This window comes from Agelaius phoeniceus, chromosome 1 (genome assembly GCF_051311805.1).
Source record: "Agelaius phoeniceus isolate bAgePho1 chromosome 1, bAgePho1.hap1, whole genome shotgun sequence".
NCBI lineage: Eukaryota > Metazoa > Chordata > Aves > Passeriformes > Icteridae > Agelaius > Agelaius phoeniceus.
The window spans coordinates 155,933,907-155,953,553 of NC_135265.1; the positions used below are offsets into that span (position 1 = coordinate 155,933,907).

Here is a 19,647-nt window from a genome sequence, read left to right on the forward strand (position 1 = left end):
GCAGCTGGGGGGATTTGGGATCTGATCCCAGGAACAGGGACAGGAGCAGAGGGAACGGCCTCAGGCTGGGCCAGGGAGGTTTGGGTGGGATATTGGGGAAATTCCTCCTGGATTGGGCTTTGCAGCCCTAGCAGAGTTCCATTAACACCTGGGTGTGGCTCCTGGGGACATCATCAGGGTGGCCTCGCACGTTTGGACTCGTTAATCTTGGAGGTCTTTTCCCAAAGGAATGGTTCCGTGATGCCTCAAGTGAGGAATCAGCCTCCTCCCCTGGGAGCTGCCCTGGTCCTCCCGCTCAGAATTATTTAAGCTCCAGCTAATTAACACGTGCCCCAGTGGGCAGATCCCCCTGGAGCAGAGCCTGGAGGCAGCAGAGATCCCAGAAATCCCAGAAATCCTGAGGGGCTGGAGGAGCTGCGGATGTGGGGACAGCAGAGACTCACCTCGTGGATGAACCCATAATGCACCAGCTCTGTGGCCAAATCCTTGGAGTTGTCAGCTGCAGAGACAAGGAGAACAGGAGAACACGAGCATGGACGCAGCTCGGGGAGCTCCTGAACCTGGCAGAGCTGGGAAATGGGGCAGGGATGGGGAACGAGGTTCCCGAACTCCCAAAACACAGCTCTGGACAATGTGCCACCAGGAAATGGGGAGCAAGGTCCCAAAACACAGCTCTGGACAATGTGCCACCAGGAAATGGGGAGCAAGGTCCCAAACACAGCTCTGGACAATGTGCCACCAGGAAATGGGGAGTGAGGTCCCAAAACACAGCTCTGGACAATGTGCCACCAGGAAATGGGGAGCAATGCTCCTGAGAGCTCCCAAAACACAGCTCTGGACAATGTGCCACCAGGAAATGGGGAGCAATGCTCCTGAGAGCTCCCAAAACTCAGACTGGGACAATGTACCACCAGGAAATGGGATCGAGGTCCCAAAACACAGCTCTGGACAATGTGCCACCAGGAAATGGGGAGCAATGCTCCTGAGAGCTCCCAAAACACAGATTTGGACAATGTACCATCAGAAATGGGGAGTGAGGTCCCAAAACACAGATTTGGACAATGTACCACCAGGAAAGGTTTGGTGTGGCTGAGCAGGGCATGGCCTGGGGCAGGAGCAGCTCCCACACACCATTCCTCAGCAAGGAAAGGGGAAAGGAAAGTTCTGGGAAAGGAAAGAAGAAAGAGGAAAGAGGAAAGAGGAAAGAGGAAAGGAAAGGAAAGGAAAGGAAAGGAAAGGAAAGGAAAGGAAAGGAAAGGAAAGGAAAGGAAAGGAAAGGAAAGGAAAGGAAAGGAAAGGAAAGGAAAGGAAAATAAAGGAAAGAAGAAGGGGAGGAAGGAGAAAGAGAAGAGAGGAAAGGCATGGGAAGAGGAAGAAGAGGAGGATGAGAGAAAGGCACGGGAAGAGGAAGAAGAGGAGGATGAGAGGAAAGGCATGGGAAGAGGAGGATGAGAAGAAAGGCACGGGAAGAGGAAGAAGAGGAGGATGAGAGGAAAGGCACGGGAAGAGGAAGAAGAGGAGGATGAGAGGAAAGGCACGGGAAGAGGGAGAAGAGGAGGATGAGAGGAAAGGCACGGGAAGAGGAGGATGAGAGGAAAGGCACGGAAGAGGAAGAAGAGGAGGATGAGAGGGAGGAAGAGAAATGCAGGGAATCTGTCTGGGAAGCCGGCCCGTTCCATGCCCAGCAGGGGCTCCCCCAGCCCCCCAGGGGAGGAGCCCACCCTGCCCTGCCCTCCCTGCCCACCCTGCCCTGCCCTCCCTGCACACGTACTGGGCAGCAGGTCGTAGCTGAGCTGGCGGTGCAGCTTGTCCTCCAGGATCAGCAGGAGCGTCAGCTGCAGAGACACCGCGGGGTCTGTCCATGGGAGCCCTGCAGGGCGCCGGGGACGGGGGAACTGGGGGAATGGGAGGGCTGGGCAGGAACTGGGGGGACTGGGGAAAATGGGGGCACTGGGGGGACTGGGGAAACTGGGGGGACTGGGGAAACTGGGGGGACTGGGGAAAATGGGGAAAATGGGGGGACTGGGAGGGCTGGGGAAACTGGGGGGACTGGGGGGACTGGGGAAAATGGGGGGACTGGGAAACTGGGGAAACTGGGGGGACTGGGGGGACTGGGAAACTGGGGAAACTGGGGGGACTGGGGGGATTGGGAGGGCTGGGGAAACTGGGGGGACTGGGGGGACTGGGGGAAACTGGGGGGACTGGGGGAAACTGGGGGGACTGGGGAAACTGGGGGCACTGGGGGGACTGGGAGGGCTGGGCAGGAACTGGGGGAACTGGGAGGGCTGGGGGCACTGGGGGGACTGGGAGGGCTGGGCAGGAACTGGGGGAACTGGGAGGGCTGGGGGCACTGGGGGGACTGGGAGGGCTGGGGGGACTGGGGAAACTGGGGGCACTGGGGGGACTGGGAGCACTGGGGGGACTGGGGAAAATGGAGGGACTGGGGGGACTGGGGAAACTGGGGGCACTGGGGAAACTGGGGGGACTGGGAGGGCTGGGCAGGAACTGGGAGCACTGGGGGAATTGGGAGCGCTGGGGAACTGGGAGCACTGGGGAAACTGGGAACTCGGGGGGAACTGGGAGCACTGGGGGAACTGGGAACTCGGGGGGAACTGGGAACTCGGGGGAAACTGGGAGCACTGGGGAACTGGGAGCATGGGGGGAACTTGGAGCACTGGGGGAACTGGGAGCACTGGGGGAACTGGGAGCACTGGGGGAACTGGGAACTCAGGGGGAACTGGGAGCACTGGGGTAACTGGGAACTCAGGGCAATTTGTGGCTTCTTTGGGAATTCCTTCATTGCACGAGACAGCAGGGAATTCTTTGGGTGCCACAGAAACTGCCTGAGGGCTTTCCCAGCCAGACCTCCCAGTCTGATATCCCAGGCAGATTTCCCTTTCCCTTTCCCATTTCCCAGGCAGATTTCCTGGTCTGATTTCCCAGTCCCATTTCCCATCCCAGCCCCATTTCCCAATCCCATTTCCCATTCCCATTTCCCATTCCCTATCCCATTTCCCAGACCCATTTCCCAGTCCCAGTCCCATTACCAGCAGGATGAGCAGGGAGAGGGGCAGGATCCAGGCACGTGCCACTGGCAGATTTCCCATTCCCATTCCCAGTCCCATTTCCCATTTCCATTTCTCAGTCCCATTCCCATTTCCCAATCTCATTTCCCATTCCCATTTCCCAATCCCATTTCCCAGTCCCATTCCCAGCCCAGGTACTCACGTGACACTGTCAGATTTCCCAGTCCCAGTTCCATTCCCAGTCCCATTTCCCAGTTCCATTTCCCATTCCCAGTGCCATTTCCCAATTCCCTTCCCAGTTCCATTCCCATTCCCAGAGGGATGGGCAGGATCCAGGCACTCACGTGCCACTGGCAGATTTCCCATTCCCTTTCCCAGTCCCATCTCCCATTCCCAGTCCCATTTCTCAATCCCATTCCCAGTCCCATTTCTCAATCCCATTCCCATTTCCCATTCCCAGTGGGATGGGCAGGATCCAGGCACTCACGTGTCACTGTCAGATTTCCCAGTGCCATTTCCCAGTCCCAGTCCCATTCCCATTCCAAGTCCCATTCCCAATCCCATTTCCTATTCCCAGAAGGATGGGCAGGATCCAATCACTCATGTACCACTGGCAGATTTCCCAGTCCCATTCCCATTTCCCAGCCCCATTTCCCATTTCCCAGCCCCATTCCCAGTGGGATCAGCAGGGATCAGGGCAGGATCCAGGCACTCACGTGTCACTGTCAGATTTCCCAGTGCCATTTCCCAGTCCCATTTCCCAATCCCATCCCCAGCCCCATTTCCCATCTCCAGCCCCATTTCCCATTCCCAACCCCATTTCCCATTTCCCATTCCCAGCGGGATGGGCAGGATCCAATCACTCACGTGCCACTGGCAGATTTCCCAGTGCCATTTCCCATTTCCCAATCCCATCCCCAGCCCCATTTCCCATTCCCATTCCCAGTCCCATTCCCATTCCCAGCCCCATTTCCCATTTCCCAGCGGGATCAGCAGGGATCAGGGCAGGATCCCATCACTCACGTGCCACTGGCTCTTGTCCTCGTTCAGCTCCATGTTGCACTGCATCTGCACCACCTGCAAGAGCCCAGCTGGGATCAGCCTGGGCACGGCCCCTGTGCCCCTGGGCAGCCCTTTGGAACCCCTACAGGAACCCCAAATCCCTACAGGAACCCCAAATTCCTTCAGGAACCCCGAATTCCTTCAGGAACCCCAAATTCCTACAGGAACCCCAAATTCCTGTCCTGGCTCTCTCTGCCTCTACCTGTGCAGCCCTTTGGAATTCCTACAGGAACCCCAAATCCCTACAGCAACCCCAAATTCCTACAGCAACCCCAAATTCCTACAGCAACCCCACATCCCCCTCCCAGCTCTGCCTCTGCCTGTGCAGCCCTCTGGAATTCCTACAGGAACCCCAAATCCCTACAGCAACCCCAAATTCCCCTCCCAGCTCTCTCTGCCCCTGGGCAGCCCTTTGGAATTCCTACAGGGACCCCAAATTCTGACAGGAACCCCAAATTCCTACAGGAACCCCAAATCCCCCTCCCAGCTCTGCCTCTGCCTGTGCAGCTCTCTGGAATTCCTACAGAGACCCCAAATCCCTACAGGACCCCCAAATTTCCCTCCCGGCTCTGCCTCTGCCCGGGCACCCCTTTGGATTCCCTACAGGAACCCCAAATTCCTACAGGAACCCCAAATTCCCATCCTGGCTCTCCCTGGGCTGACAGGACAGGTGTCCCTGTGGCAGGGGTGGCAGCAGGGCAGGGCTGTCCCCACCTGCAGCTGCCCTGGAGCTCCCTCACTGCCATGGGTCTGTTTTATGGAAAATCCTTTCCTGAGGATTGTTCCTCCTGAGAGGCTGAGAGGCCTCAGGAATAAAATGTAACCAATGGTTATCTGCTGCTGGGGAATGCAACAGGAACAAAATGTAACCAATGGTTATCTGCTGCTGTGGGATGCAACAGGAACAAAATGTAAATAACCAATGGTTATCTGCTGCTGTGGGATGCAACAGGAACAAAATGTACCCAATGGTTATCTGCTGCTGTGGGATGCAACAGGAACAAAATGCAACAACGGTTATCTGCTGCTGGGGAATGCAACAGAACAAAATGTACCCAGTGGTTATCTGCTGCTGTGGGATGCAACAGGTGCATCTGGGATTGGGCTCATGTGGTTGTTTCTAATTAAGGGCCAATCACAGCCCAGCTGGCTCGGACTCTCTGGTCAGTCACAAGATTTTATTTTCCTTTTCCTTTCCCCTTTCCTTTTCCTTTTCATTTCCTTTTATTCTTTTCCTTTTCCCCTTTTCCCCTTTTCCCCTTTTCCCCTTTTCCCCTTTTCCCCTTTTCCCCTTTTCCCCTTTTCCTTTCCTTTCCTTTCCTTTCCTTTCCTTTCCTTTCCTTTCCTTTCCTTTCCTTTCCTTTCCTTTCCTTTCCCCTTTGCTTTCCTTTCCCCTTTCCTGTCCTTTCATCCTTTTCCTTTTCCTTTCCCTTTTCCTTCTGATGGAATCCTTTCCTCTATTCTTTCAGTATAGTTTTGATATAATACATATCATAAAATAATAAATCAAGCTTTCAGAATCATGGAGTCAGATCCTCATCTTTCCCTCACCCTGGGCCCCCTGTGAGCCCCACCACCCCTCACCTTCCTGGTCTCCACGTCGAAGGGCTCTGGCGTGGGGGTTTTGGCTTTCTGGGGATCCTCCTGGGGCTGGGACAGGGCTCGGGGCAGCGCGTGGGGCCGGGAGGCGGCGAAGTTCATCAGGGGGTAAATCCCGTTCCTGGGGGGACACAGAGGGGACACGGGGCTGATGGCGTCCCTGCCAGGGCTGGGGACAGCGGGGACAGCAGGGACAGCAGGGACATCCCATCCCAGGACAGCAGGGATAGCAGGGACACTCCTGTGGGGACAGCTGGGGACAGACATGGAGGGGACACGGGGCTGATGCCATCCCTGCCAGGGCTGGGGACAGCAGGGGACAGCAGGGACACTCCTGTGTGCCCATCCTGACCCCACAGTCCCCTGGGGACAGCAGGGACACTCCTGTGTGCCCATCGCAGGACACCAGGGACACCCCCATGTGCCCATCCCGTGTCCCCACATCCCCCTGGGGACACCAGGGGACAGCAGGGACACCCCCATGTGCACAGCTGGGGACACCAGGGACACTCCAGTGTGCTCACCCCAGGACACCAGGGACACCCCCATGTCCCCATCCCAGGACAGCAGGGACACCCCCATGTCCCCATCCCGACCCCACATTCCCATGGGGACACCAGGGGACACCAGGGACACCCTCATGTCCCTGCATCCCCCTGGGGACAGCAAGGACACCAGGGACACCCCCATGTCCCCATCCCGACCCCACATTCCCCTGGGGACAGCAGGGACACCCCCATGTCCCCGCATCCCCCTGGGGACACCAGGGACACCCCCATGTCCCCATCCCGACCCCACATTCCCATGGGGATACCAGGGGACACCAGGGACACCCTCATGTCCCTGCATCCCCCTGGGGACAGCAAGGACACCAGGGACACCCCCATGTCCCCATCCCAGGACAGCAGGGACACCCCCATGTCCCCATCCCGACCCCACATTCCCATGGGGACACCAGGGGACACCAGTGACACCCCCATGTCCCCATCCCAGGACACCAGGGACACCCCCGTGTCCCCATCCCGGCCCCACATCCCCCTGGGGACCCCAGGCAGGGGGTGCTCACAGGGGGGACCCCAGGCAGGGGGTGCTCACCCCTGGGGGGGCTCTCACACCCACCTCACGTCCTCCAAGAACTTGTCAAGCTCCAGGAAGGAAACCTCGGAGTACCTGGGAAAGGACAGGGGGGTCAGGGGGGTCCAGGGGGTTCAGGGGGTTCCAGGGGGGTCCAAGGGGGTCCAGGGAGGGGTCAGGGGAGTCCAAGAGGGTCCAGGGGAGATCAGGGGGGTCAGGGGGTTCCAGGGGGGTCCTGGGGGGATCCGGGGGGTCCAGGGCGGTCAGGGGGGTCCAGGGGGATCAGGGGGGTCTGGGGAAGGTCAGGGGGGTCTGGGGGGATCTGGGGGGGTCCGAGGGAGGTCAGGGGGGTCAAGGGGGCTGCTGCCCATGGCAGGGGGGTCCCCAGGCTGGGGTCTCCAGGCTCTGGGGGGGTCTCAAATCTGAGGGGTCCCCAGGCTGGGGGGGGTCTCCAGACTCTGGGGGTATCCAGGGGTGGGGGGAGACCCCCTCTGGGGGGGGTCTCCAGGGTGGGGGTCCCCAGACTGAGGGGGTCTCAAAGCTGGGGGGGGTCTCCAGGCTCTGGGGGTATCCAGGGTAGGGGTCCCCAGGCTGGGGGGGTCTCCAGGTTCTGGGGGTATCCAGGCTCTGGGGGGGTCTCCAGGCTCTGGGGGTATCCAGGGTGGGGGTCCCCAGGCTCTGGGGGTCTCCAGGCTCTGGGAGGGTCTCCAGGCTCTGGGGTCTCAAATCTGAGGGGTCCCCAGGCTCTGGGGGTCTCCAGGCTCTGGGGGTATCCAGGGTAGGGGTCCCCAGGCTGGGGGGGTCTCCAGGCTGAGGGGGTCTCAGATCTGAGGGGTCCCCAGGCTGAGGTCTCCAGGGTCTGGGGGGGTCTCAAAGCTGGGGGGTCTCCAGGCTGGGGGGGTATCCAGGGTAGGGGTCCCCAGGCTGAGGTCTCCAGGCTCTGGGGGGTCTCAAAGCTGGGGGAGTCTCCAGGGTAGGGGTCTCCAGGCTCTGGGGGGTCTCAGATCTGGGGGAGTCTCCAGGCTGGGGGGGTCTCCAGGTTCTGGGGGGGTCTCCAGGCTCTGGGGTCTCAAAGCTGGGGGGGTCCCCAGGCTCTGGGGGGGTCTCCAGGCTCTGGGGGTCTCCAGGCTCTGGGGGTATCCAGGGTGGGGGTCCCCAGGCTGGGGGGGTCCCCAGGCTCTGGGGGGGTCCCCAGGCTCTGGGGTATCCAGGGTAGGGGTCCCCAGGCTGGGGGGGTCTCCAGGCTCTGGGGGGGTCTCCAGGCTCTGGGGGGGTCCCCAGGCTCTGGGGGTCTCCAGGGTGGGGGTCTCCAGGCTCTGGGGGGTCTCTAGGCTCTGGGGTCCCCCCTCCTCACCTCCACTGCACCCCGGGCCGTCCCTCCCTGCGGATCTCGGCCATCACCATGTTCAGGTCCAGCTCCTTGATCTTCTCCTCCACCACGTTCTCGGGCATCAGATCTGGGGCAGAGGCACGGGGGGGGGCGTGGGTGCTGCAGCCCCTGCTCAGGGAGGGGCTGGGAGCCCCTGCCCAGGGTCTGCACAGGGAATCGGGGGGGGCTTGGGTGGGAGGGACCCCAAACCCCACCCAGAGCCACCCCTGCCATGGCAGGGACACCTCCCATTGTCCTAGGGTGCCCCGAGTCCTGTCCAGCCCTGCCCAGCCTGGCCTGGGGCACTGCCAGGGATCCAGGGGCAGCCACAGCTGCTCTGGGCACCCTGTGCCAGGCCCTGCCCCATTCCCAGCCAGGAATTCCTTCCCAAAATCCCAGATAGCCCTGCTGTGCAGCAGTGGGACACCATTCCCCCTTGCCTGTCCCTCCCTCCCTTGTCCAAATCCCTCTCCAGCTCTCCTGGAGCCCCTTCAGGCCCTGAGAGGGGCTCTGAGATCTCCTTGGGCCCTTCTGTTCCCCAGGAGAACATTCCCAGCTCTCCAGGGAAACATTCCCAGCTCTCAATCCTGTCTCTGTTCTCCATCCTGACCATTCCCACCTCTCCATCCTGGCTCTGTTCTCCATCCTGGCCATTCCCAGCTCTCAATCCTGGCTCTGTTCTCCATCCTGACCATTCCCAGCTCTCCAGGAGAACATTCCCAATTCTCCATCCTGGCTCTGTTCTCCATCCTGACCATTCCCAGCTCTGTTCTCCATCCTGACCATTCCCAGCTCTCCCAGCCTGGCTCTGTTCTCCATCCTGACCATTCCCAGCTCTCCATCCTGGCTCTCTGCTCCATCCTGGCCATTTCCAGCTCTCATTCCTGGCTCTGTTCTCCATCCTGGCCATTCCCAGCTCTCATCCCTGGCTCTATTCTTCATCCTGACCATTCCCAGCTCTGTTCTCCATCCTGACCATTCCCACCTCTCCATCCTGGCTCTGTTCTCCATCCTGGCCATTCCCAGCTCTCATCCCTGGCTCTGTTCTCCATCCTGACCATTCCCAGCTCTGTTCTCCATCCTGGCCATTCCCAGCTCTCCCATCCTGGCTCTCTGCTCCATCCTGACCATTCCCAGCTCCCCCAGCCTGGCTCTGCTCCCCCTGCTGACCCTTCCCAGCTCCCCCAGCCTGGCTCTGTTCTCCATCCTGACCATTCCCAGCTCTCATTCCTGACCATTCCCAGCTCCCCCACCCTGGCTCTCTGCTCCATCCTGGCCCTTCCCAGCTCTCCCGCCCTGGCTCTGCTCCATCCTGACCATTCCCAGCTCTCATCCCTGACTCTCTGCTCCATCCTGACCATTCCCAGCTCCCCCAGCTTGGCTCTGCTCCCCCTGCTGACCCTTCCCAGCTCCCCGAGCCTGGCTCTGCTCCCCGTGCTGACCCTTCCCAGCGCTGCCCAGGCCCCCAGGGGCTCCCCAGGCTCTCACACTGGTGGTTGATGAAGCAGTGTGCCGCCAGCAGCTTCAGCGAGTGCACCTCGAAGAGCACGCGGTGGAACAGGAGGCTGTTGGCGCTCGGGCGCCGCTCGGGGTTCAGGGTCAGGCAGGACAGGATGAACTCCTGGGGCAGGGCAGGGCCACGGGGTCAGCAGGGCTGGGCGATGCCCTGCAGCTCCCACAGGGACCCTGGGATCCCTGGAGCTCACAGAACTGCCCCCGTGCCCCATCCCCAGCTCGGGGTTCAGGGTCAGGCAGGACAGGATGAACTCCTGGGGCAGGGCAGGGCAGGGCCACGGGGTCAGCAGGGCTGGGCAATGCTCCCACAGGGACCCTGGGATCCCTGGAGCTCACAGAGCTGCCCCCGTGCCCCATCCCCAGCTCTGAGTGCCCATTCGCCCCTGGGGCACTCCAGGGATGGGCTCTGCACCCCTCCCTGGGCGGCTCCTGACCCCCCCTTTCCATGGGGAAATTCACCCTGAGCTCCCCTGGCCCAGCCTGGGGCCGTTCCCTCTCCTCCTGTCCCTGTTCCTGGGATCAGATCCCGAATCCCCCCTGGCTGTCCCCTGTCGCAGGCACATTTTCATGAAAAAGCCTTTCCTTGGGATTTTCCCTCCTGAGAAGCTGAGAGGCCTCAGGAACAACATTTAAACAGTAATTATCTGCTGCTGTGGGATGCAACAGGTGAATCTGTGATTGGTCTCATGTGGCTGTTTCTAATTAATGGCCAATCACAGCCCAACTGGCTCGGACAGAGAGCCCGAGCCACAAACCTTTGTTATCATTCTTGCTGATTCTATTCTTAGCTAAGTCTGCTGATGAAACATTTTCTTCTATTCTTTTAGTATAGTTTTAATATAATATATATATCATAAAGTAATAAATCAGCCCCCTGAAACATGGAGTCAGGTTCTCCTCTCTTCCTTCAACATTTTCTTCTATTCTTTCAGTATAGTTTTAATATAATATATATATCATAAAATAATAAATAAATCAGCCTCCTGGAACACGGAGTCAGGTCCTCATCTCTTCCCTCAACATTTTCTTCTATTCTTTCAGTATAGTTTTAATATAATATATATAATAAAATAATAAATCAGCCTCCTGAAACACAGAGTCAGGTCCTCGTCTCTTCCTTCAACATTTTCTTCTATTCTTTCAGTATAGTTTTAATATAATATATATATATCATAAAATAATGAATCAGCCTCCTGAAACATGGAGTCAGGTCCTCGTCTCTTCCTTCAACATTTTCTTCTATTCTTTTAGTATATTTTAATATAATATATATCATAAAATAATAAATCAGCCTCCTGGAACATGGAGCCAGATCCTTGTCTCTTCCTTCAACATTTTCTTCTATTCTTTCAGTATAGTTTTAATATAATATATATATATCATAAAATAATAAATAAATCAGCCTCCTGGAACACGGAGTCAGGTCCCTGTCTCTTCCCTCACCATAAGCCCCCTGTGAACACGGTCACAGTCCCCTCCTGGCAGGAGCTCTGCAGAGCCACAAGGGCCCCCCTGATCCCCCCCTTTTCTCCAGGCCGAGCCCCTCCCAGCTCCCCCAGACCCTTCCCCAGCTCTCCTCCCTCCCCTGGGCACATTCCAGCCCCTCAGTGCCCTCACCTGGGCACCTGGGAGGTGCCAGCACAGGGGGCACTGCCCAAGGCCTGCCTGGGACCCATTTCCCAGGAAATGGACCCAAAGCTGGAGCAGGAGCCCCAGGACACTCGGGGACAGGAGGAGGGACAGCAGGGACAGGGCCAGAGCCCAGCTGCACCCACGGGGAGCTGGCAGGGTGGGGACTTGCACCCAGGAGTAAGAGATAAAGGTGGGATTTACACTGAGGAGAGGGAGATGGGGGTGGGTTTGAACCCAGCAGTGACACAGGACAGGGATTCACGCCCAGGGGTGACACAGGGGTGGCACAGGACAGGGACTGTCCCCAGGGGTCAGGGATTGTCCCCAGTAGGGACACAGGACAGGGATTCACCCCCAGGGGTGACACAGGACAGGGACTGTCCCCAGCAGTGACACAGGACAGGAATTCACCCCCAGGGGTGACACAGGACAGGGACTGTCCCCAGGGGTGGCACAGGCCAGGGATTGTCCCCAGTAGGGACACAGGACAGGGACTGTCCCCAGGGGTGACCCAGGACACAGATTTGTCCTCAGCAGTGACACAGGACAGGGATTCATCCCCAGCAGTGACCCAGGACAGGGAATCACCCCCAGCAGTGACACAGGACAGGGATTTGTCCCCAGCACTGACCCAGGACAGGGCCTGTCCCCCTCAGGTCCCCAGAGTCCCCTCACCCTCATGTTGGGGTCATCCAGGGAGTGCCGGGCCCGCGCGATCGCCTCCTCCGACACCCGCGTGTCCCCATTGGTCTGGATCTCCAGCACGGCCATCTGCCAGGGGACAGGGACAGGGACAAGCTGGGGGGGACAGGGACAGGGGACACGGCCATCTGCCAGGGGACAGGGACAGGCTGGGGGGACAGGGACAGGGACAGGGACAGGGCCATCTGCCAGGGGGCAGGGACAGGGACAAGCTGGGGGGGACAGGGACAGGGACAGGGGACAGGCTGTGGGGGACAGGGACAGGCTGGGGGTTACAGGGACAGAGACAGGGACAGGGGCAGTCCGGGGGGGTTCCAGGGGACAGGGGACACGGCCAGGACCAGGCAGGGATAGGAACACGGCCATCTGCCAGGGGATGGGGACAGGGACAATCTGGGGGGGGCGGGTTCCCAGGGGACAGGGCAATGACAGGGGACAGCCCCAGCCAGGGCAGGGACAGGGCACAGCCCCAGCCGGTGACCCCTCCCCACAGGGGACAGCCCCAGCCAGGGCAGGGACAGGGGACAGCCCCAGCCAGGGCAGGACAGGGCACGGCCCCAGCCGGTGACCCCTCCCCACAGGGCACGGCCCCAGCCGGTGACCCCTCCCCACAGGGCACAGCCCCAGCCGGTGACACCTCCCCACAGGGCACGGCCCCAGCCGGTGACCCCTCCCCACAGGCTCCCAGGGCTCCCAGCCCCTTCCCGCACCTCCAGCGCGCACATCCCGAAGGAGAAGATGTCCACGGCCGTCCCGTCTGCCTTCTCTGGGGCATGAGAGGGACACGGGGCAGAGCTCAGGGCTGGAGCGCACCTGGGCACCCCAGCTGGGCACACCTGGAACCCCACACCTGGAACCCACACCTGGGCACCCCAGCTGGGCACACCTGGGCACCACACCTGGAACCCCACACCTGGAACCCCACACCTGGGCACCCCACCTGGGCACACCTGGGCACCACACCTGGAACCCACACCTGGGCAGCCCCGGGACACCCCACACCATCCCCTTGGATACCCATCCCTGCCCTCACCTGTTCTCACCTGTCTCCCTTCCCCTCCCCTGCCCTCCTGCGCTGTGCACCCCTTGTGCCCATTCCTGTTCCTGTTCCCATTCCCCATTCTGATTCCTGTTCCCCATTCCCATTCCCCATTCCCATTCCCATTCCCATTCCCATTCCCATTCCCATCCCCATTCCCCATTCCCATCCCCATCCCTGTCCCTGTGTCCCATTCATTCCGGTCCCCACTCACAGCCATATTCCAGGGGGAAGAAGTGCAGGTTCCACAGCTCCCATTCCCCATTTCCCCATTCCCCCTACCCATTCCCCGTTCCCATTTCCCCATCCCCATTTCCCCATTCCCATTTTCCCACTCACGGCCGTATTCCGGAGGGAAGAAGTGCAGGTTCCACAGCTCCCATTCCCCGTTCCCATTCCCCATTTCCCCATTCCCGTTCCCATTCCCATTCCCCATTCCCATTCCCATTTCCCCATTCCCATTTTCCCACTCACGGCCGTATTCCGGAGGGAAGAAGTGCAGGTTCCACAGCTCCCATTCCCCGTTCCCATTCCCCATTTCCCCATTCCCGTCCCCATTCCCATTCCCATTCCCATTTCCCCATTCCCATTTTCCCACTCACGGCCGTATTCCGGAGGGAAGAAGTGCAGGTTCCGCTGCTCCTCGCGCTCGATCCTCATGGGGCTGCGCAGATCATCCGGGAGCGCTGGGGACAGAGGGAGAGAAAGGGGGGCACGGGCTGAGGGGCTGAGAGTGCCCACCGTGAGTGTGCCCAGCTGAGAGTGCCCACCTGACAGTGCCCACCCTGAGAGTGCCCACCCTGACAGTGCCCACCTGAGAGTGCCCACCCTGACAGTGCCCACCTGGGACAGGGCACACCTGACAGTGCCCACCTGAGTGCCCACCCTGAGAGTGCCCACCTGGGACAGGGCACACCTGACAGTGCCCACTCTGACAGTGCCCACCCTGACAGTGCCCACCTGGGACAGGGCATACCTGGGACAGGGCACACCCTGACAGTGCCCACCTGACAGTGCCCACCCGAGTGTGCCCACCCTGACAGTGCCCACCTGGGACAGGGCACACCTGACAGTGCCCACCCTGAGTGTGCCCACCCTGACAGTGCCCACCTGAGTGTGCCCACCCTGACAGTGCACACCTGGGACAGGGCACACCTGAGTGCCCACTGTGAGTGTGCCCACCCTGACCGTGCCCACCTGGGACAGTACCCACCTGACAGTGCCCACCCTGAGTGTGCCCACCCTGAGAGTGCCCACCCTGAGTGTGCCCACCTGGGACAGTGCCCACTTGAGTGTGCCCACCTGGGACAGTGCCCACCCGCGGGGTCTGTGTGCCCACCTGTCAGTGTGCCCATCTAGGGGCTCTGAGTGTGCCCACCCCAGGGGGTCTCTGTGAGTGCCCACCTGTGGGGTCTCAGGGGGGGATCTGTGCCCCTGCCCCCCCCCTGCCCACCCCCGTGCCAGGAGCCCCCTCTGCTCCCACTCAGCAGCTGTTCCTGGTGGGATGGAGGTGCCCGCTCCCCACAGAGCCCATTCCTGGTGCCCCCTCCCCACAGAGCCCGTCCCCTGTGCCCCCTCCTCACAGAGCCCATCCCCAGTGCCCCTGGTGGGTCTGGGGGCTGCGGGGGTGCCCCCAGGACAGGGGGTGGCCGAGGGGGGGTCACTCACCATTGGCAAACACCCGGTGCCAAACTGCCAGGGCGGGCATCGGGAGGGCAAGGAAAGGGGACAGCGAGGTTGGCACCCCAAAAAGGGACCCCGCGATTCTCAGGGCTCCTGCCTGCCCAGGAACCCCCCAGACCCCGTGGGACCCCCGCCCCCTTCATCCTGACAACCCCCTTGGACCCCTGAGACCCCATGGGACCCCATGGGACCCCCTGTGACCCCTCGGACCCCCTGGGACCCCCCCAAACCCGTGTGACCCCCGCCCCCTTCCTCCTGCCAACCCCCTTGGACCCCTGAGACCCCATGGGACCCCTGAGACCCCATGGGACCCTCTGGGACCCCCTCTGACCCCCCTGGACCCTCTGTGACCTCCCCAAACCCCTGTGACCCCCGCCCCCCTCCTCCTGCCAACCCCCTCGGACCCGCCTGGGACCCCTTGGACCCCATGGGACCCTCTGGGACCCCCTCTGACCCCTTGGATCCCCTCAGACCCCCCAGAACCCTGTGACCCCCCCCCCCAGACCCCTCTGACCCCCTCGGACCCCTGTGACCCCTGTGACCCCCCCAGACCCCCCAAACCCCTGTGACCCCCCGAGACCACCATGCCCCCCCTAGACCCGTGTGACCCCCAGACCCTCCCAGACCCCGCCAGCGCCCTGTGACCCCCCCGCCCCCATGACCCCCCAGCCCCCTGTGACCCCCCCAGTCCCCATGACCCCCCCCAGACCCCTGTAACCCCCCCAGACCCCTGTGCCCCCCGCAGTCCCCCCCAGACCCCTGTAACCCCCAGACCCCTGTGCCCCCCACAGTCCCCCCCAGTCCCCCGTGCCCCCCGCAGTCCCCCCAGCCCCCTGTGACCCCCCCAGTCCCCATGACCCCCCCCCAGACCCCTGTAACCCCCCAAGACCCCTCAAACCTCTGTGACCCCCCGAGACCACCGTGCCCCCCCCCATCCTCCTGTGACCCCCAGACCCTCCCAGAACTCCCCAGCCCCCTGTGACCCCCCCAGCCCCCCGTGCCCCCCCCCGTGCCCCCCCAGGCGCACCGGAGCCGATCTTGACGAGCCCGTTGTGCTGGATGAACACGGTGTCACTGGTCAGGTTCCCGTGGATGATGGGGGGGTCACAGGAGTGCAGGAAACTGGGGGGGCACGGGGGGGGGTCACAGGGGGGCAGGAAACTGGGGGGCACAGGGGGTACAGGGGGTACAGGGGGTACAGGGGGGTACACAGGGGGTACAGGGGGCACAGGGGGCACAGGGGGTACAGGGGGCACAGGAGGGCACAGGGGGTACAGGGGGCACACAGGGGGCACACAGGGGGTACACAGGGGGCACAGGGGGCACACAGGGGGCACACAGGGGGCACAGGGGCTACACAGGGGGTACAGGGGGTACAGGGGGCACAGAGTGGGGCACAGAATGGGGCACAGTGTGTGCCCAGCTCTGCCCACAGCCCCCGCAGCCCTCGGGGCAGGGGTGGAGCTGCAGGAGCTGCAGGAGCCTCACCTGAGAGCCGAGAGGATTTGGGTGCACCAGCGCTTCCAGGCCTGGGGAGGGGACAGGGGGACATGGCTGCGTCAGTGGGGACAGGGACAGGGGGACAGGGACAGGGACAGGGACAGGGACAGAGTGGGGACACAGCTCTGCCAGACTGGGGACAGGGACAGGGACAGGGACAGGGACAGGGACAGGGGCAGAGTGGGGACACAGCTCTGCCAGAGTGGGGACAGGGACAGGGACAGGGACATCCCCTGTGCTCTGCCACACTCAGGGTCCATTCCCAGGGACAGGGACACAGGGACACAGGGACGCAGGGACAGGGACATGCCCTGTGCCCAGCCATGGCTCAGGGTCCATTCCCAGGGACAGGGACACAGGGACACAGGGACATGCCCTATGCCCAGCCATGGCTCAGGGTCCATTCCCAGGGACAGGGACACAGGGACACAGGGACAGGGACATGCCCTGTGCCCAGCCATGGCTCAGGGTCCATTCCCAGGTGCAGGGACAGGGACACAGGGACAGGGACATGCCCTGTGCCCAGCCATGGCTCAGGGTCCATTCCCAGTAACAGGGACAGGGACACAGGGACAGGAACATCCCCCCATGCCCTGCCACCCCATTCCCAGGGCCAGGGACACGCAGCCCCCTCCCCAGAGGGGCTGGGGGTGCCCCTGGGGCTCACCCGGGCGTTCATGGCCTTGTGGTTCTTCTTGGTTTTCTTCAGGAACTGCTTGAGGCTCCCCGAGGACACGTACTCCGTGATGAAAATCACCTGGGGCAACGGGGCAGGGGGGTCAGCTGCCTCCAGAGACCCCCAAAACCCCCCAAAACCCCCCAGAGCCCCCCAGAGCCCCCCAGAACCCCCCAGACCCCTCAGCCGTACCCGGGCCTTGCTGTCCCTGACGTCCAACCAGTACTTGTGCAGTTTGACAATGTTGGGGTGATCCACCAGCACCAGCTGCTCAAACATGGTCTGGATCTTCTCCTGAGGGGGCACAGGGCACAGGTGAGGGGCACAGGTGACGGGGGCACAGGTGAGGGGGGCACAGGGGAGGGGCTAGCATGGTCTGGATCTTCTCCTGGGGGGGCACAGGTGAGGGGGACACAGGTGAGGGGCACAGGGGAGGGGCACAGGTGAGGGGCTGGCACAGGACTCAGGGCACAGGGGAGGGGCTGGCACAGGCAGGACAGGTGAGGAGAGAGCTCCTGGGGGCACAGGGCACAGATGAGGGGGGCACAGGTGCAGGGGGCACAGGGGAGGGGCTGGCATGGTCTGGATCTTCTCCTGAGGGCACAGGGCACAGGTGAGGGGGGCACAGGGCAGGGCATGTGAGGAGGGAGGTGCTGGGATGGGCAGTACAGGTGAGGGTGGAGCTCCTGGCAGGGGCAGGACAGGTGAGGGGCTGGCACAGGGCACAGGTGAGGGCCTGGAGGCACAGGTGGGGGGGGCACAGATGAGGGGCTTGCATGGGGCAGGTGAGCTCCTGGGGGCACAGGGCACAGGTGAGGGGCTGGCACAGGGCACAGGTGAGGGCCTGGAGGCACAGGTGAGGGGGGGGCACAGATGAGGGCCTGGCATGGGGCAGGTGAGCTCCTGGGGGCACAGGGCACAGGTGAGGGGCTGGCACAGGGCACAGGTGAGGGGCTGGGATGGGCAGCACAGGTGAGGAGGGAGCTCCTGGCACACAGAAGCTCCCAGGATGGCACAGGACAGGTGAGAAGGCAGCTCCTGGCACGGGCAGGGCACCTCAAGCTCTGGGGATGCCCCAGGGCCTGCTCTGGCCTTCCTGGGAGGGAGCAGTCAAGGAGGGGCCTGTGCCAGGGACAGAGCCCTGCCAGGCCATGCCAGGCTGTGCCAGGCTGTGCCAGTGTGTGCCAGGGGGCAGAGCCCTGCCAGGCCATGCCAGGCCGTGCCAGGCTGTTCCGGGCCATGCCAGGCTGTGCCAGGCTGTGCCCCCAGGCCGTACCAGGCCATGCCAGGGACAGGAGCCCATTCTGCCAGGCCATGCCAGGCCATACCAGGCTGTGCCTCTAGGCTGTACCAGGCCATGCCAGGCCATGCCAGGCTGTGCCAGGCTGTTCTGGGCCATACCAGGCCATACCAGGCCGTGCCAGGCCGTGCCAGGCTGTTCTGGGCCATACCAGGCCGTACCAGGCTGTACTAGACTGTACTAGGCCGTGCCAGGGACAGGAGCCCATTCTGCCACACCATGCCAGGCCATACCAGGCTGTGCCAGGGGGCAGAGCCCTAGCAGGCTGTGCCAGGCTGTTCTGGGCCATGCCAGGCCGTACCAGGCCATACCAGGCCATACCAGGCCGTACCAGGCTGTTCTGGGCCATGCCAGGCCGTACCAGGCCATACCTGGCCATACCAGGCCGTGCCAGCCGTGCCCTCACCTCGTGAGCTTTGAAGGCTTTCCTGTCAGTGAAGAGCAGCTCGTTCCACACCACCTCCACGCCCTCCTCAGTGTCCATGGCCAGGAAGGTGCTCTGGATGCCAGGCATGTTCCCCTGGTTCACCTGGGGGCACAGGGGGGGTCAGGCCAGGCTGGCACCACCAGTGGCGCGGGCAGCCCCAAAAATACCAAATTTCTGTTCTCTCTTTGGGCCAGGAATGACCTGATCAGGAACAGGCCCCAAAAATACCAAATTTCTGTTCTCTCTTTGGGCCAGGAATGGCCTGATCAGGAACAGGCCCCAAAAATACCAAATTGCTGTTCTCTCTTTGGGTCAGGAATGGCCTGATCAGGAACAGACCCCAAAAATACCAAATTTCTGTTCTCTTTGGGCCAGGAATGACCTGATCAGGAACAGGCCCCAAAAATACCAAATTTCTGTTCTCTCCTGTCCAGGAAAGGCCTGATCAGGAACAGACCCCAAAAATATCAAATTTCTGTTCCCTTTGGGCCAGGAATGGCCTGATCAGGAACAGGCCCCAAAAATACCAAATTTCTGTTCTCTCCTGTCCAGGAATGGCCTGATCAGGAACAGACCCCAAAACACGAAATTTCTGTTCTCTCCTGTCCAGGAATGGCCTGATCAGGAACAGACCCCAAAAATACCAAATTTTTGTTCTCTTTGGGCCAGGAATGGCCTGATCAGGAACAGGCCCCAAAAATACCAAATTTCTGTTCTCTCCTGTCCAGGAATGGCCTGATCAGGAACAGACCCCAAAAATACCAAATTTCTGTTTTCTTTGGGCCAGGAATGGCCTGATCAGGAACAGGCCCCAAAAATACCAAATTTCTGTTCTCTCCTGTCCAGGAATGGCCTGATCAGGAAGAGGCCCCAAAAATACCAAATTTCTGTTCTCTCCTGTCCAGGAATGACCTGATCAGGAACAGACCCCAAAAATACAAAATTTCTGTTCTCTCTTCGGGCCAGGAATGGCTTGATCAGGAACAGACCCCAAAAATACCAAATTTCTGTTCTCTCTTGTCCAGGAATGGCCTGATCAGGAA

At 61.3% G+C, this 19,647-nt stretch overlaps 1 protein-coding gene across 3 annotated transcripts in view; it reads right to left on the reverse strand.

The window, feature by feature from the left end:
* The window catches only part of NRBP2 (nuclear receptor binding protein 2), a 61,073-nt gene that overhangs the window by 5,349 nt on the left and 36,077 nt on the right, over nt 1-19,647 (reverse strand). Inside the window, exons 2-17 of one of the 3 annotated variants that reach the window (XM_077190096.1) lie at nt 18,584-18,706; nt 17,070-17,171; nt 16,869-16,958; nt 16,190-16,230; nt 15,729-15,823; nt 14,687-14,710; nt 13,621-13,704; nt 12,690-12,745; nt 11,953-12,048; nt 9,619-9,751; nt 8,116-8,218; nt 6,807-6,857; nt 5,673-5,808; nt 4,050-4,103; nt 1,772-1,835; nt 444-499 (exon numbers count right to left, since the gene is read on the reverse strand). In XM_077190096.1, coding sequence (XP_077046211.1) covers nt 444-499; nt 1,772-1,835; nt 4,050-4,103; nt 5,673-5,808; nt 6,807-6,857; nt 8,116-8,218; nt 9,619-9,751; nt 11,953-12,048; nt 12,690-12,745; nt 13,621-13,704; nt 14,687-14,710; nt 15,729-15,823; nt 16,190-16,230; nt 16,869-16,958; nt 17,070-17,171; nt 18,584-18,706 — 1,308 coding nt within the window. The remainder of the gene's footprint in view (nt 1-443; nt 500-1,771; nt 1,836-4,049; nt 4,104-5,672; nt 5,809-6,806; nt 6,858-8,115; nt 8,219-9,618; nt 9,752-11,952; nt 12,049-12,689; nt 12,746-13,620; nt 13,705-14,686; nt 14,711-15,728; nt 15,824-16,189; nt 16,231-16,868; nt 16,959-17,069; nt 17,172-18,583; nt 18,707-19,647) is intronic. The other 2 variants (XM_077190105.1, XM_077190100.1) reach the window with 2 other exon arrangements.